A 16,819-nucleotide genomic window follows, 5' to 3' on the forward strand; every position below is an offset into this window, starting at 1 on the left:
GCTTTTCTCGTCTGTGTATATGTGTTCGTGGGTCAGGGTTTGCCATGTTCTTGACACTCTATCTCGGCGCGGGAGCAGGCGGCTTGCCTTTTCTCCCTTTTCTTTCTCTTTCTCATTTCTCTCTCTTTCTCTCGCTCTCTATCTCTCTCTATCTCTCTCTTTCTCAGCCTAAGCGCGCGTCTCCTCGCTTTCGGCTCATTTTTTCTTTTTTTTTTGTCGCTCTTCCCTCGTATCGCCTACAGAATATTCGCCCTTTACGCGTCGCCGACACTCATCACGGCTACCGCCAAACATTGCCGATCTCCTAAACCGCCGAATAGCCGTGTCTTGCTTCATCATCGCAATTTCGAACACGTGCCTGTTGCGCTAAGTCAAGCATTGCCGCCCATCACCAACGGCGCCCACTGCCTCTTTGCTCTACGGCGTCACACGCCACCGTTATGTCCCTGAGCGCGATCGCCACCGCCACGCCTACGTCCCTCGCGCGAGTTCGACCACGGCCACCGCTACATTCCTCGCGCGCGATCACCACGCCACCGCTATGTCCCTCCGCGCGGATTTGCAACGCCAAAACGCTACGTCCTTGCCGCGATCCCACGCTCCACCGCTACGTCCCTGCCGCGATCGCCACGCCACCGCTATGCTCCTGCGCGCGATCGACCACGCCACCGCTATGTTCCTGCGCACGCATTTCACGACGCCACTGCTACGTCCCTGCCCGATCGCAACGCCACCGCCCTACGTCATTGACTTCGCTAGTTACTGTCATACATCGACAATATATAAGCTTATAGAATTTAATGTTTGCCTAATACACATAATATACACAATATATATACACATTATACACATATATATACACATTAGATTGGCAGGCACTAGCTGTACTTTTTTTACGCGGAACCTATATTGTTCTATAATACATATTTTAATATATATACATGTATATATATATGTGTGTTGGAGGTGTGTTTTTTGGCGTGTGCGTATGTATTTGGTGTGTGTGACGTGCGGCGCGCGCCGCGTGTGTTGTCATATATTATACGTGCTATGTTCACCGCCACCACCGCTGCGCCTCCCTGCGCAGTCCCGCCGGCCACCCCTAGCCTTACGGCTATTATCACGCTCGACGCAGGCGGAGATGTGGCGCCGCGCTTAGTGTATCGATAACGACGCGCCGTCGTTTTGTCTCTTATTGCCGCCGCTCTGCAATCGGGTAAGAGTTAATGATCTTTATGTTTCGGAGTGCAGCGACAAACGTCGCCACCCCCGGAAGCGCAGCTGCCCGCCGCTGGAAGCCGCGCATTACGGGGATTACCGGCCCATTTTTCGCCCATCCGCGGTTGCTCGCGGGAATATAAATGCGCAACCAAACGCGTAGTGATCACTAACCTCGCCTCCAGGTGGGCGAAATTTTGTCGGAGGAACGTCGCTGCCGGGTTATACTGATGACGGGGGCTTCGTGTGCAGCCCATCCGCGTCCACTTGATGTGATATGTGTGTTGTTGTGTGTGTGTGGTGTGTGTGGCATTGTGTGTGTGGTGTGTTCGTGTGCGTGTGTGTGTGTGCTGCGCGGCTGTGTGGGTGTGGGTGTGTGCTGTTGTGTGTGTGGCAGCTGTGTGCCGCGCGTGCTGTGTGCTGTGTGTGCGGCTGGTGTCGGCGCCGCGCAGCGCGTCTGCCAGGGCTCTGATTGTTTATTCCACTCGTCGCGATGAACTCTGTAATGCGATCGAATCTTTCCATGTATCCGTCCGTGCCAAAACTTGATCGTCTCCACCTGATACTATGAGGACATAATTCGTAGTATACACTGTAACACATGCTATACTGTACAGTATACGTGTTGTTACACGATACGTGCCGGTCTGCGCCATTGTGCTATATATAATGCAGTTATAATGATTCTCGCAAGCCGGCATTACCGCAACGTCATCTTTGATATTCGCCCAATTTGTTGTCCGTAATGCTACTCCGGCGTCGTTGCCGCAAAAGTTGACTTACAGCTACATGCTTGAAATCGAATTTTCAGAGAAATATTCGGCGCGCATTTCTACGCGGGCGTATTCCTGCAGGTATACTAGGCGTGTAATCCGCCGAATAAACGTCAAAATCAAATATCATCCGACGGGACGGATTATCCGCTTGCCTCTACACGCATATGAATACGCAGATTGCGTCAAAGTTCTGAAAATGTACAATCTGCAGTCGCGAATCTGCACACAGATCACGCGCGCTAACAGCACTCGACGGCCAACAGATATCCTCACATCATCTCCGATGACAAATTTTTCGAGAGCGCGGCGTTCGCGCGCGCTCGCGAAGGAGAGAGAATCCGTTCTTGATGTTGCCATTAATCTATTATATAGTACGTGACGATACGAGCTGATTACGAAGTGCCGCGAACGTTTTGTCGTCTGCGCGCGCTCGTGTCTCGTGCGATGCTCGGTCTCCGCATCATCTACTCGTCCCACTTGGCTTCCCGATCGTCGCGCATTAGCCAGCATGCTTCAGCTGCCCTTCTGTCAAGCCCACTGTGCGTATCGGATTACCGGCCGGGCTTAGCAGATATTGCGAGGGTATAATAAGTTAACAGTATATATACGAGAACGTATTAACCAAGACGAGTCGTGAGGCATCACAATGGCCACGCGGGTCACGGTGCATATGCCACAGAGCCCGAGCATGTTCTATATACATTCCATACGAGGCTATAGATGTCGCTGTTTGACAGTCGCTGTTTCGGCATGCCACTATTTGACATAGAGACAAAAGACAAGAGCGTCGCTTGTGTCGAATAGTGCGATGACAGTAATAAGCATATTCGTCGTACATACATTGCACCGTATCCGTCTGTATAATCAGGTAGATTTATACGTAGACAAAATTGAATATATCATCGCCTTGGTAATGTTTGTTCGATATATAATTGTTATAGACTCATTTGATTCGCGCGAAAAATAGATTTGCGCGTTTATTGGTGTAATCAACGTGAACAGAGTGCATCTGTGTGTGCATAACTGCAACGAACCAACGCTTGCAATCTAAATGTCGAAACAATACGAACATGTTACTATCGTCGCAACTGGGAACACGATCATTTGCGTGACCCTACATTCTGTACAGACACACACGCGCGCGCGCGCATACACACACACACACACACACACACACACACACACACACACACACACACACACACACACAGAGGAATTAACTGACCCATTGCAGAATCAATCAGCATCGCAGAATGCAATTTACCCGCAGCAACGGAACTCGGTATTGCTTTTGCTTCTGTTCTTTTAATAGCTTTCGCTTCCGCTGATCGCATTTTGTCTAGAAAGGTCTTGCAGTATCGTTCCACTAGAGGTTCTGACAGTTTTATTCATAATTACATTTATATTTGTTATATTTATTATATCTAATAAATATAAAAGACACACACACACGCACACACACACACACACACACACACACACACACACACACACACACACACACACTGCGCACGTCGCCGCAGGCTGGCGTATATATATATATACGTGTATTGCTTAGCTCTGTGTTGAGTAGCCTTCCTGTGGAGCCCTTCACAACCGCCATCAATTACAGAAACCGGAGAGCAATGAAAATTTAATGGCTCGGTTAAGCTCATTGTTTGCTGCGTAAATTAGTAATGCCAGTCAACGATAGGTAGACCTACATGCGCACTCAGAGAAATTGTGGATATTTATTATTCACGTTATTCACGTCGTGTTCTTCTAGTATAAAAAGTTATTCTTGCACTGTTTTGTAGACGTATGTAAGAGTAAATTTAGAATGCAACCGCAACCCCCTCGAATCTATGAGAATCATAAGGTGAATGCGTTCATTACTGTTGGTAAAGTAAAATGCATTTAGCTCGGCGCTTTACGACACAGGCACTTGGAACGTATCAATAAAAAAAAGTAAATAAACACTAGGCCTGTATACTATAATAGACTATTATTATACTTGTTGTTTGTGCACAGTGGCGTGCGTGCGGTGTACGTGTGTGTTACAGAGGAGCATTTGAACGGCATTTACAGGAAATCATCGGCAATAATAGGCGAAAGAGAGTAGACAAACATTAAGACATTGGTAGTAAATACATTTCGTGCTTATTTACCATTCTTTTTTTTATTGAGACGTTCCAAGTGCCTGTGCTTTATGACGGCTTTAGACACCCGGCACGATACACCCACGGTGCTGTGTGACGAAAAAATGGGATTCCTACGCATTTTCATCATTTTCGTTTTCCTGGACGAGCCTTGAAAACGTCAAATGAAACCAAATGCTTCTCTATGCACAAACAAAGCTTTCTCGTCGCGGTATTCTTACTTAGACTGGCCCGACGGTGCGTGGCTCGCCACGTGCGCGCCGTAATCTCTTGCACGTTTAGCGCCACACAACAAAGTCGACCCCGTATAACGATAAATTAATGAAAATAAGTTAATGAATATAAGTTAATGAACTTTATAGGAAACGGTCTATTATTAGACAACTCGCATACAATAAAACACAATTATGCGAATGAGCAGAAAATTAGGGGAACGTTAAACGTTTCGCGCCCGTCAATTTAGGGGTAGGTGACAAATTGCTAAATTGCTAAATTGCTAAGACGTGCTTACAGACCGGCACAGCAGCTTAGAGTATATACATAATCGCACAGTCCTCAGACAATCTCGATCACCGCCCTCTATAATACCTCCTATATGTACGCCCTGCCCCGCCCTTTGGTGGTAGCACTTCTGACATTGACCCACCCGCTCGGCAAGCTTCAGACGTGTCCTCTACTTGTCTTCAATCTGTGTTTTATTATTAAATCGGTATTTTTACTGGAATGAGGATTTCTCGCGTGATTATTTCATTCAACGGCTGTGCGACGTAGACCAGGAAACGTGTATAACCGTAACTATCTATAATGCATCGTCTGTGTGTATATAGATAGTTATGTCGTCTGTGTGACTCGCGTGTCTCACTGCCGACATTGTTTCTCAGCCGTAGAAAATTGACCAGATTACCAATGCGCAACTGCAGCTAACTTTAATCTTCCATCTTGAATATTACATATTGAATCTTGAATTTGCATATAATATATGCAAATTCAAGATATATATTTATATCTATATTATAGGCATACATTTTCTGAACACCTTACACTATTTGATAGCGCGGTATTTAACGCACACTATTAATTTTAACAGCGCGTTTTTACTTCACACCCTTGTTTCACACGCTATTCTTTGCCATTTTATCTATATTTTTACTGGGTGTGGGAATTTCTCATGGGATTATATATTTCATTCGCGAATGACCAATCACAGAAGTTCCGGTTATGCCAACCTTGGTTACACGGCAAGGTTATATGCACGGAAACAGCCGAGATGTGACGAGTGGTACCGAACCGCGACACCGAGCGCGTGCGCAACATGGATTCCCTTTTACGAGCTATTTACTTATTTACCTTGAACCGGAACGTGGCATGGAGAAATTCAGTCGCTACACGCCTGCGTGCCGTATGCACACACACGTGATACATCTACAAATATCATTAACTATAATACATCTATACTCATCTACCATCTGACAATATATATCACACACACACACTTCCATACACACACACACACACACACACACACACAACAACACATTACTATCTGATATATGTTAATTACCACACACATCACTATCTCCTACATCACCACACACACACACACAATCACACACACACACACGAACACAGCACACTCGATCACACACACACACCACACAACACACAAACACACACACACATACACAACACACCACACACACCACACACATCACACACACACGACACACACACATCATTCAAACATCATCATCACGAGAGTCTATTCCACATCCTATCTTGTGTACCTAGTGGTCTGTGTTCACACACTCATACACACCTCATAACAACACACACACACACCACAACCACACACCACACACCACACCACACTCACCACACACACACACACACACACACACACACAGACCACACACACACCCATACACCACCCACACACCACACACACACACACACACACACACACACGCACAACTACGCACCACGCGCGGATCATCTGGCTCGCGCTCTCGTCGATGCTGTACCCTTTCTGCAATATTTTTCTCGATGAATCGTCATTATGTCATGTTCTATGCAGTTGCGGCTTGGTGTCCATCGGTACAATGCGCGAGGCGACACGTGACAACTTCCGCAGGGAGGCGGACCCTATTGGCTGTACCCTCACGTGACTATCCATCTCTGAGTATATTGCCCGCACTCGGCTGATTATATTTCGATTGTTTTGTTATTTCATGCAAATACTGTCTGCGCGCCGCTTTCCTTCCCTGAACGGGTTATTTTCTAGTATGCGTCATATCGTTGCGTATGAAGCTGCGTTAATGGATATATTTTATTATATGATATTATGGAGTGTGTGTGTGTGTGTGTGTGTGTGTGTGTGTCTTTTTTTTCTGGTTTTTTTTTGGGGGGGGGGAGGGTGGGGGGGGGGGGTGGGGTGGGGGGGGGGGCTGTGTGGGGGGGGGGGGGGGGGGGGTGGGGGAGGGGTGTGTGTGGGGGGGGGGGGGGGGGTTTTTTTTGGGTGGGTTGTGGTGTGTGTGTTTTGAGGGTGCGCTGTTGCTGTTGCGGCGTTGTGGGCGTGTGGTTGATTTTTTCGCATGTGTGTGTGTCCAGGTGGTGTGTGTGTTTTTTGTTTTGTGGTTGTTTGTCGTGGCGTTTGTTGGATTTTTTCTTTTTCTTTTTCTTCTTTTTTTTTTTTTTTTTTTTTTTTGTGGCTTTGTGTGTTGTTCTTTTTTTTTTTTTTTTTTTTTGGCTGGTTTTTTCTTGTTGTTTGTTCGCTTTGTTGTTTCACCGTCCGGTGCGCGGAGCAACGATGCCAGGCAACGTTCGCCGGGGGCACCCGGGGGAGGCGTGCGTCTTCCCACACCCCTCAGCCTCTTCACCCGTGCTCGTTCCATTCTCAGGCGCTGCGTGTGTGTGTGTGTGTGTGTGTGTGTGTGTGTGTGTTGTGTGGTGTGTTGTGAGTGGGCGTGTTGTGTGTGTCTGCGTGTCGTGTGCTGTGTGTGTTGAGTGTGTGTGCTGTGTGTGTGTGTGTGCTGTGGCTGTGTGTGTGAGTGTGTGTGTGTGTATCTGAGTGTGTGTAGTGTGTCTGTCTGAGTGTGGTGTGTGTGGTGTGTGTGTGTGGTGTGTTGTGTGGGTGTGTGTGTGTGTGTGTGTGTCGTGTGTGTGTGTGCGCGTATCGTGGGTTCAGTCGGTTAGTTTGGTTGCAAAGTGGGCACGATGTCTTGTCTGCTAGGATTTTGTTTGTTTGTTTTTTAGTAACGTGGCAATAACCTCGGATCCCGCCTTCGGACCGCGTCGCGTCGGTTGTCAGTCCGTCCGGTCGGTCGGCATCGGGTCGCGCGCGTCGGTTTGATCGGAAAGATAGTTTGTCGTGTAGATGCGAGGCAGACATACAGACTGAACAAGTCGCATCACCAGATCACTATATGCATCACCTCGTCGCTTCCTTCCTTCTCATTCATATACTCGACAAAGCTTGAGTGCTGTAGTCGGTGAGCACAGCTATAGGAACATAAATCCTTTTCTTTGGATGTGGCGTCGAAACAGCGCTGCGCTTGTGTGCACTACTCTTGGGCACAAAACGTTTTCCGAAAGCGTTTTGCCTGTTCGAGTCAATCAAATATTTTGATTAGGAAACGGATTAGGTCTTCATCAAGTATTTAAACGGACTTAAATCGCAAAGACAACCACCGCGGTACGCACACCACACATTACACACACCATCATATACACACACACAACTGCGCGCGCGCACACACAACACGCGCGCGCGCGCCACACCACCACAACACACACACACAAGCACACACACACACGCGCGCCACGCACGCACGCAGCGCGTCACGGCAACACACTACACAGACGACACACACCACACACACGCGGTAGCACGCACGCCACGCATACACACCACCCACGCACACACACCGCGTAGCCACGCACGCAGCACGCCGACGCCAACACACAACGCGGCAGCACGCACGCACGCACGCACACACACGCGCGGTAGCACGACAGCATACACACCCACACCACGCACCACACACTCTACCGGTAGCACGCACACGCAGCACGCATACACACCCACACGCCACCACACACAACACGGTAGCACCACGCAACGCACGCACGCAAAGCATACGACACCCACACACGCACACACACACACGGGTAGCCACGCACGCACGACACGCATACCACCCCACACCGCACAGACAACACACGCGGCGTAGCACGCACGCACGACACGCATTACAACCCACACCACGCACAACACACGCCGGGTCAAGTACGCAGCACGCACTCACGAAGCAGTACGCACGCACGCGCTAACGGAACAGATAGCTCGCACTCACGGAGCACGCATGCTGTCGCACTCACCGGAAGATGACACACACACGCGGGTGGCACGCATGGCACGCACGCACACACACGCCGGTTACGCACGCACGCACGCGAACACACGCGGTAGCACGTACGCACGCACGCGACACACACACGCGCGCCACCGCACCACCACACGCAGGTAGCCGCACGCAGCCACGCACACACACCCACACCCAACGCATACACACGCTGGCACGCAATGCCACGCACTCACGGAGCCAACACACACTTCACGAAGCACCACCACGCGCCCGCACGCACACACACACACACACACGCGATAGCACGCACGCACGCACACACGCACGCACACACACTTAACACACGCGCACATACCGCGCGGCACGCACCAACACGCACGCCCGCTGCCTAACAGGAAGCAGTTATGCGCGCACTTCACGGAAGCACGCATCGCGCCGCACTCACGGTAAGAAGCACACAACACGCGCGCAACGCACACCACATGGCGGTGCACACAACACACACATGCGCGTGCACACCAACACGTGTAGCACGCACGGCTACGCCACGCCAACGCACGCACGCACCGCGCACCACACGCGCGCACGCCAAACCACGCGGGTAGCACGCACGCACGCTCACACACACGCGGTAGCACGCACGCACGCACACACACACGCGCGCACGCATGCACGCACTCACGGAAGCACGCATGCGCGCACTCACGGTAGCACACACACACACACACCCTCACGGAAGCACACACGCGCGCGCGCACGCACACACACACACGCGGTAGCACGCACGCACGCACACACACACGCGCGCACGCATGCACGCACTCACGGAAGCACGCACGCACGTCCTCACGAAAGCCGCACACACGCACTCACGAAAGCACGCACGCACGCACGTACGGAAGATCACACACACACACACACACACACACACACACACACACACACACACACACACACACACTCACGGAAGCACGCACGCACGCACTCACGGAAATAATTCGTCTTCTAATTAACTTGGTTAATTTTTTTGAGCGTGTGTAATCGGTTACTTATGCTTAAATACACGCTCACAAACCTGCTAGCCGTGCGGGCACCCGGCGGCGGGGCGGGCACCCGGGCGGGCACCCGGCGGCGGGGCGGGCACCCGGGCGGGCACCCGGCGGCGGGGCGGGCACCCGGGCGGCGGGGCGGGCGAGCAGGCGAAAGCACGTAAAAAAATACCCGAGATACTTAGAAAAATAATTATATTAGATAAATAGGCGTATATCTACAAGTACATTCTACTCTTGGTCTACGTGAACGGCAAGTGACAGCCTATGCGGAAGATAGCAACGGGTTTAGGTCCCGTTAAGTAAGGTTTATGTGTTCTTCATGTGCGGCCATTAGCACTTGTAAAAAATGAAAATAACGATACCATTAATGTAATTACAGCACCTGCGTTATTAGCTATTATTATAGGGAATGAAAATAGCACTTTTACATAAATGCCTGACGCGGCTTTATTCTCCCTTCGTGACATAATTCAGGCTTGCATTAATCAAGCTTAATTACCTGTAAAATTTAAGTCCAGTTTATGTCAACTCTAATTGACGGCAAATTTCGTCTCGCCACGTTTCGCTTCGACGTCTAGAGAAGGATTCCATTAAGCGCAGAGGACTTTGTCGCCTGCATATACATATACCCATGCATACCCACGTGATCTTAAGCACATTAATAGCTCGTTGTTCCCTAGTGGCTGCAACGTCATTTTGCATAACGACGTTTAAATTCTTGACACGCGCGTAGCGTTATAACCGCCACCTAACGCCGCGAGCACGCATGCGCAAAGCAGACGAGTCCTAAAGCGATTCCTCGACTGATGAAAGGTTAAGTAAAGCATTAGGTTTCGTTGATACGTGAAAAATCGCGGTCACGTGACGAGCTCGACGCTCCGTTGCTCTTCTTCGCGTATTCAATCAGAATAATGCGGAATTGATATTAGATCAAACGATCCGCCATTTCAGCGGCAGCTTACTGTCCTTACCGAGCGTATACTTTGTTTCGAACTTCTGAATAAATTTCATAGGGTTACTCGATTGCGTTTCATTTAAATCTCTCAAATTAATTTCTCTGTCGTGCAGCGACTATTGAATGAAATTCTCGCTGTGCTAAATTTCCGACTGGAGATTTAATGAAATGATTATGCCGTAATAGGTTTATTCGTATAGAGTATAGAAGTGACGGTGCATGGATGAAATTGTTGAATTTCTTTCTATTTGCATGAGGTTTTGGTTATTATTAAACGAGTCCATACAGAGCTCTACCCGTCTCAGATACAGAGCAGGACTTAGGAGTTTTTACGGGCGCCATTCTATGCGCAAATGTAATTGCGAGGACGTGTTTCGAAACGCGCTTTTAATTAAATTTCGTTTAATCTCATGAAATGTTTTTGCATGATTTTCGAAAATGAAGACTTCTATCGTTAGCGATACGTGTACCTGTGTAGTTACAGCAAACATTACAAATCAGAACCGTTATAATGTACAGGAATATGTATGTATACTACACTCGTGCTGTGTACGTGTGTGTTGCAAAGGGGAATTTGAACGGCATTCACAGGAAATTGTCGGCAATAATAAGCAAAAGATAGTAGTGAAACATTAAGACCTTGGTAGTAAATACATTTCGTGTTTATTTTGCATTATTTTTATTTATTCAGACGCTCGTGCACGTGCACTATGGTTGGGGCAGGCACGAATTTAGTTCATCGCACGGCATATACCTGCCTTGCAGTCTACTGCCAGCTCGACTGTAAACGCGTATACGGCAACACGTGGGCGGCGTGTCACACGACGTATACAAAGGAGTCATTGTTCGATTGCCTTTAAAATTAATTAACAGTTACCGTCTTTAGTTTAGCCGCGTGGGTTCGTCTAACTAGGAGTAAAGCGGTCCACAGCAACTGTTACCTTTCGAGGGGGAGGTCGGGTGAGATCGGGGGAGGGGGTCGAAATGTTACTTTCATCTGCGACCTACATGGTTAACCACATTACTTATGGCTAATTAAGAGGCTAATGTGTCAATTACAACACGCACTTTTGCTTCCAGCTCATAGGATACGTAGCCGACAAAATGTCACCTTAATGATAAGACCCTTATGAAGAGTGGAGTCATTAGCTACACTAGGCACTATACGAAAGTACGAAAATCTTATCCGATACACGCTGGTCCTTGATGGAGCCATTTACTATTGACTCCACAACCAACAAGTGTGACAACCACAGCCAAATCGATCAGGCAATGTAAAACGCGATAGATAGAATCGGCAGTGGAAAAAAAACAATTGGTTTTTATTCACTTCGGTAGTAATCAATATTAAATGATGAGACAGAAGAAACGTTTTACTGCGGACTTCTGATATAATCAATATACGTGTACTATAGCAATGATGTACAATAATGATGTGACAATAATGTGTCGCTAGCGGAAATCCAATCGCTCCCACTGGATTATATAGATGGCTCGCACACACACACACACACACACACACACACACACACACACACACACACACACACACACACACACACACACACACACACACACACACACACACACACACGACGCACATCGTGCGCGAGTATTGCTGTAGTCAGGGTGGTGTAAACGGGGGTAAGTGAAGCGGGGTGAGGAAGGGTGAAGGGTCGCGAGGGGAGAGAGAGGCGAGGGAGGGGAGGGGAGGGGGGGAGGGGGAGGGGAGAGGGGAGGCTCGTGTTTGTGTAGCACGCGAGGGTAGAGAGATAGGGCGCGCGGGAACATTATACGCCGAACGCACTACGCACACGCACCACCACACACAACACACACCGCACACGCACACTTCACACGCACGAGGCACACACGCACACACGCGATACCACACAAGCTCTCTCTCTCGTCTCTCTCTCTCTCTCTCTCTCTCTCTCTCTCTCTCTCTCTCTCTCTCTCTCTCTCGTCTCTCTTCTTCTCTCTCTCTCTTTTCCTCTTCTCTTCTTCTCTCTTCTTCTCTCTCTCTCTCTCTCTCTCTCTCTCTCTCTCTCGTCTCTCTCTTCTCTTCTCTCTCTCTCTCTCTCTTTTTTTCTCTTCTGGCTCTCTCTCTCTCTCTCTCTCTCTCTTTCTCGCTCTTTTTTTTCGCTTTCTCTCTCGCTCTCTCTCTCTCTCTTGCGCGCTCGCTCTCTCTCTATCTTTCTCTCTTTCTCTCTTTCTCTCGCGGGATGCGAATGTGCGTGTGTACTTCTTGCAAGTCATGTCGGGATAATTTAACCATTCTGCCATGCGCTATTTCTTTAGGTCTGTCGGTGTTCGCGATAGAATACTAGCGTACAAAAAACACGAACATCGTTTAAGTATTGCTGTTACACAAGAATGACACGCAATGCAACTGGTTTAGAGTCACCACTATCTACTAAGGTAGGTGATGGAATAGTGCTGTAAACAATAGATCGGTTGCGTGGCGGTGGCATTGCAAGTCACGCGTACAGTGCAGGCTAGAGATCGGACACACAATAATCGCTGTCTTACATTATTGTATACGCAAACGATATTATGAATGCATGTTCGACATTGAGCGCAATAATTATTATTACGGCATCGTATAAAAACAGACGTGCTCAACGCACTCTTGTTGTTTGCAATTGGTATGCTGCCTCTTTGCATGTTTGCCTGATCATCACTGGATAGATTTCCCCCTTTCCGGCTATACATCACTACATTCATTGCCACGCATCGTTCGTGAAACGAATACGGTGACTGTACATCATCCTCCCTCATTTCCTTGCCTCCATATCTTGTTCCGCTGTTGCCTCATTACATTTCCGTGTGATAAGTCCCCGGCGAACATTTATGTAGGAGGCTTTAGGGTGATATATCCTAATGCTCAGCTGTTATCTTTTCTGTCGACTCGGAATTTCAATTAATTAATTAATCTTACAATAAATGTTTTACTTTCACTGGAAAAGAGCGTAATAAGATCTGACCAGCTATTATGCATAATATAGGATTTATTTCAATTATTCAATGCATTTTGCATTCGTCCTTGCGCATATAGCCATTACTAGGCATGTCTAGCGCTGTAAAGTAATAAGTGCAATCATAACTCTATCGCTTGCGCTGTTTCGCCTCGTTTATTTAACCCTTACGCTAACGCAATTATACAAACTATTCGACATTGTTCTGTTATATACAATGTAGAGAAACGGGGCGCCTTAATCATATCACATGAACTTCAAAAAAATATTAGCGACAACTGTGAGAACCTTTATAAGAAAAGTAGCTCGTCAAGATGGGCTTATAGTGGTTTGAGTATAAAGAAAAGACTCGATAATAATTAATTTCAGAAAAAACATGTCTGAAATCAGTAAGAAGATTTTGGTCGCTGTATTACCGTTCGGGGAACGCGGAACCTTATAATTAACAGACTGAGTATTGCATTGCAGCGGAGTGAACCATGGAAGTTGCTCGTGTAAGCCTGCATCCTCATTAGTTTAATTAAGTACAGAAGCGCGTCTCGTTCGTGTAATTTGCAATACACAGCGAATTTCTCGAGTCGAAAGTAATTAAGCGATGCCCCCCCTCATATTACCGTATGAAGAAAATGGACGCCTTCTAATCATCCTGTGTTAGCGTTGAACTTTAATTAAACTAAACCCCGAAAACCTTCACTGCCTTCAAGCGAAGTTTCCGATCTTATTAAAGCGCTCGGCGTGTGTAACAATGTAAACCTAATATCGCGATGCAATTATCTTCACTTCTCACGTATAGATGTCGCTGCTGTTTCAGCTCTACTGGGTTGGGCCGATGATGGGCGGAATCTTCGGCGGATTCACATACGAGTACACGCACGATTCTTCGAACGCCTTCCAGTATCTGCGTCGCTCCTTTCGACGCAAGTGGCCGACGGCCGTGCAGCGGAGCCGGAGCACGTTGAGCACGAATAGCACGGAGATGACGATGACTGACGATGATTGCCGAGTGTAGGCAGCCGAGATGATGACAATGCTGTCATGGCGAGATGCAAGAGGACGACGACCTTCGTTTCAGACATTCCTGCACGTGTGTGCGTGTGTGTGTGTGTATGTGTGTGCGCGTGTGTGTGTACGTGTGTGCGTGTGTGAGCGCGTATGTGTATACGCGTGTGTGCGTGACGTTAACAAATGTGTTGTTTCTGAGAGAGCAACTGCAGATGTATTTGAGCGAACGTATATTCATTGCGTGAAAAGAAATGCGCTCGGCACACGCGAAACGCGTGGATTTTACACGATAGATCGTAAAACACGTGGAATGCTTAAAGATGTAATGCTATACTTACATGCGCATGGGTATCAAACGGGAAACTGCATGGTAAAGTACATTCACTGAACGCATGCATCACCGACTTCTCTCTTATACTCTTTCCGCCCAAGTTCTCGTCTTCCGATCAGAGCAAGGGATACGTCTGCGAGATGAATATCGTATAATATACTATATATATATATATATGGCCTATGGGGGAATCTATGAGAAAATATTATGTCTTCGTCGAAGTGTTGCATGCGTGAATTCGCAAGGGTCCTGGAGGAACGGGCGGATCCGAATCGCCCCACTCCTATATGCCGTCCCCCTATTTCTTCTCCTTCTTCTTTTTCTTTTTTCTTCTTTTTCTTCTTCTTCGTCTTCTTCTTCTTCCTCCTCCTCCTCTCTTTCGCGCTCACTCTTCTTTTATCTTTCTCTCTATTTATTTTTCTTCTTATCTCTACATATCTCCATCTATCTCTCTTTCTCTCTATCTGTCTCCCCATCTCCCTTCTATTTCAGTGTCCTTACTACAGACATGTGTCTATCTCACCGGCAGTCGGCCATGTGGGTATTACTGTGGGTAATAGCTATTAATCTGCTGTAGCCAGCAGTTCACATATTACGTGCGCGTTCGTATTGCTGTCAATTTGTTTGCAAGTAAATCAGCCGAAAGATTCGCGCGTGCGGTTAGTTCCAGATAACAACGTTCGATGGCAGTTGCGCTGCTGCGCGTGAAAATAGACGAGCTCCGGGCTCCGGGCGTTCGGTCGGTTTTCTGGCCCATAATGAAATTGCGAACGTACGCGGCGTCAGTCAATCTTTTCGTTAGGCCAATCATTAGTGTGTGTGTGCTTGTGTGTGTGTGCGTGTGTGTGTGTCGCGCGTGCGCGTGCGTGCGTGTGTGAAACGCCCTAACCACCGGCATGTCTACAACATGGCTGGTGTTTATGACCGCCTGCCACGTGTAGCAACAGAGCAAAATCGAAAAAATTATGAAAACAAAATCGACCTGGCTTTCAAATACCCGTTGCGTTCGTAACCAGCCAATATCAAGATGGCCGTCTTTGGTGACCTTCACCGATAGGGCTCTATAGCTACCTCAAGGTGATCTTCCGATTAGCATGAAGTGCAATTTAAAGCTTCTGCTCTAATTAAAACAATTGGCTAACTTCAACATGGCTGCCATTATTAGCAACCCTTGTGTATAGCAATATCGCTTTGTGGGAGAAACCTCCAGCTGACCTTCCTTTGCCGTAAAGCTTCTTCTTCTTCTTCTTCTTCTTCTTCTTCTTCTCCTTCTTGGGTCACTACACTACACTCGACCTAGCCACGGCAGCACACAGGACCTAGTGCGGTGGTTGAAAGCCTCCAGGTCTCCAGGTCTACAGTGCTCTGGTAATAGGAGCCATTCCAGGAGATGTCCCAATAGTCTGGTCCTCCTCACAGTCACATTCGATTGGGCCATCTTCAATGTATCCCCAATTTCTGCATGAGTTCCCTGCATCGATCAGCTGAAACCTCCAGCTGACCTTCCTTTGCTGCGAAGCTTAATAAAACCTCTCTAGCCGGACAATAAAAATGCAGTACTGAAGTGGCCGTCACTGATTATCTCCGCCGAGTATAGCAACACCATTCTATAGGCGAGCAACCTGCAGATAACCTCTACCTTCGAGTTCTATATGCCATTATTTACTACCTATCATTTTGTAAATGGCCACCAATACACCGGCATGCAACAAATATAGCTGAAATGAATATAACGAAATGTAGCTGAAAATATTAGCTGCCTACCTAGGATGTCTGTTAAACGTAAAGGTTACGTATATAGCACTTATATGAACGTAGCATGGTGCAAATATGACCGCCGTTATAATGGTTATGCGAAGGAGAATCACGTATTTTGCTATTATCATGCATGCAGCGTGTCCGTTTCACTATTCCGATAACCTGCATCAATACGTGCCCTGTACAGCAACCCGTGGCATACACAGAGAGAGAGAGAGAGAGAGAGAGAGAGAGAGAGAGAGAGAGA

At 47.8% G+C, this 16,819-nt stretch overlaps 1 protein-coding gene across 1 annotated transcript in view; it reads left to right on the forward strand.

Annotated features, from left to right (window-relative positions):
* LOC106807340 (aquaporin-4-like) overlaps positions 1–14,490 on the forward strand; it is a 42,412-nt gene extending 27,922 nt beyond the window's left edge. The window contains exon 3 of the mRNA XM_014809648.1: positions 14,293–14,490. Within this exon, the coding sequence (XP_014665134.1) occupies positions 14,293–14,490 (198 nt within the window). The remainder of the gene's footprint in view (positions 1–14,292) is intronic.
* The last annotated feature ends 2,329 nt before the right edge of the window (positions 14,491–16,819 follow it).

The sequence above is a fragment of the Priapulus caudatus genome, unplaced genomic scaffold (genome assembly GCF_000485595.1).
Source record: "Priapulus caudatus unplaced genomic scaffold, Priapulus_caudatus-5.0.1 Scaffold209, whole genome shotgun sequence".
Taxonomy (NCBI): domain Eukaryota; kingdom Metazoa; phylum Priapulida; class Priapulimorpha; order Priapulimorphida; family Priapulidae; genus Priapulus; species Priapulus caudatus.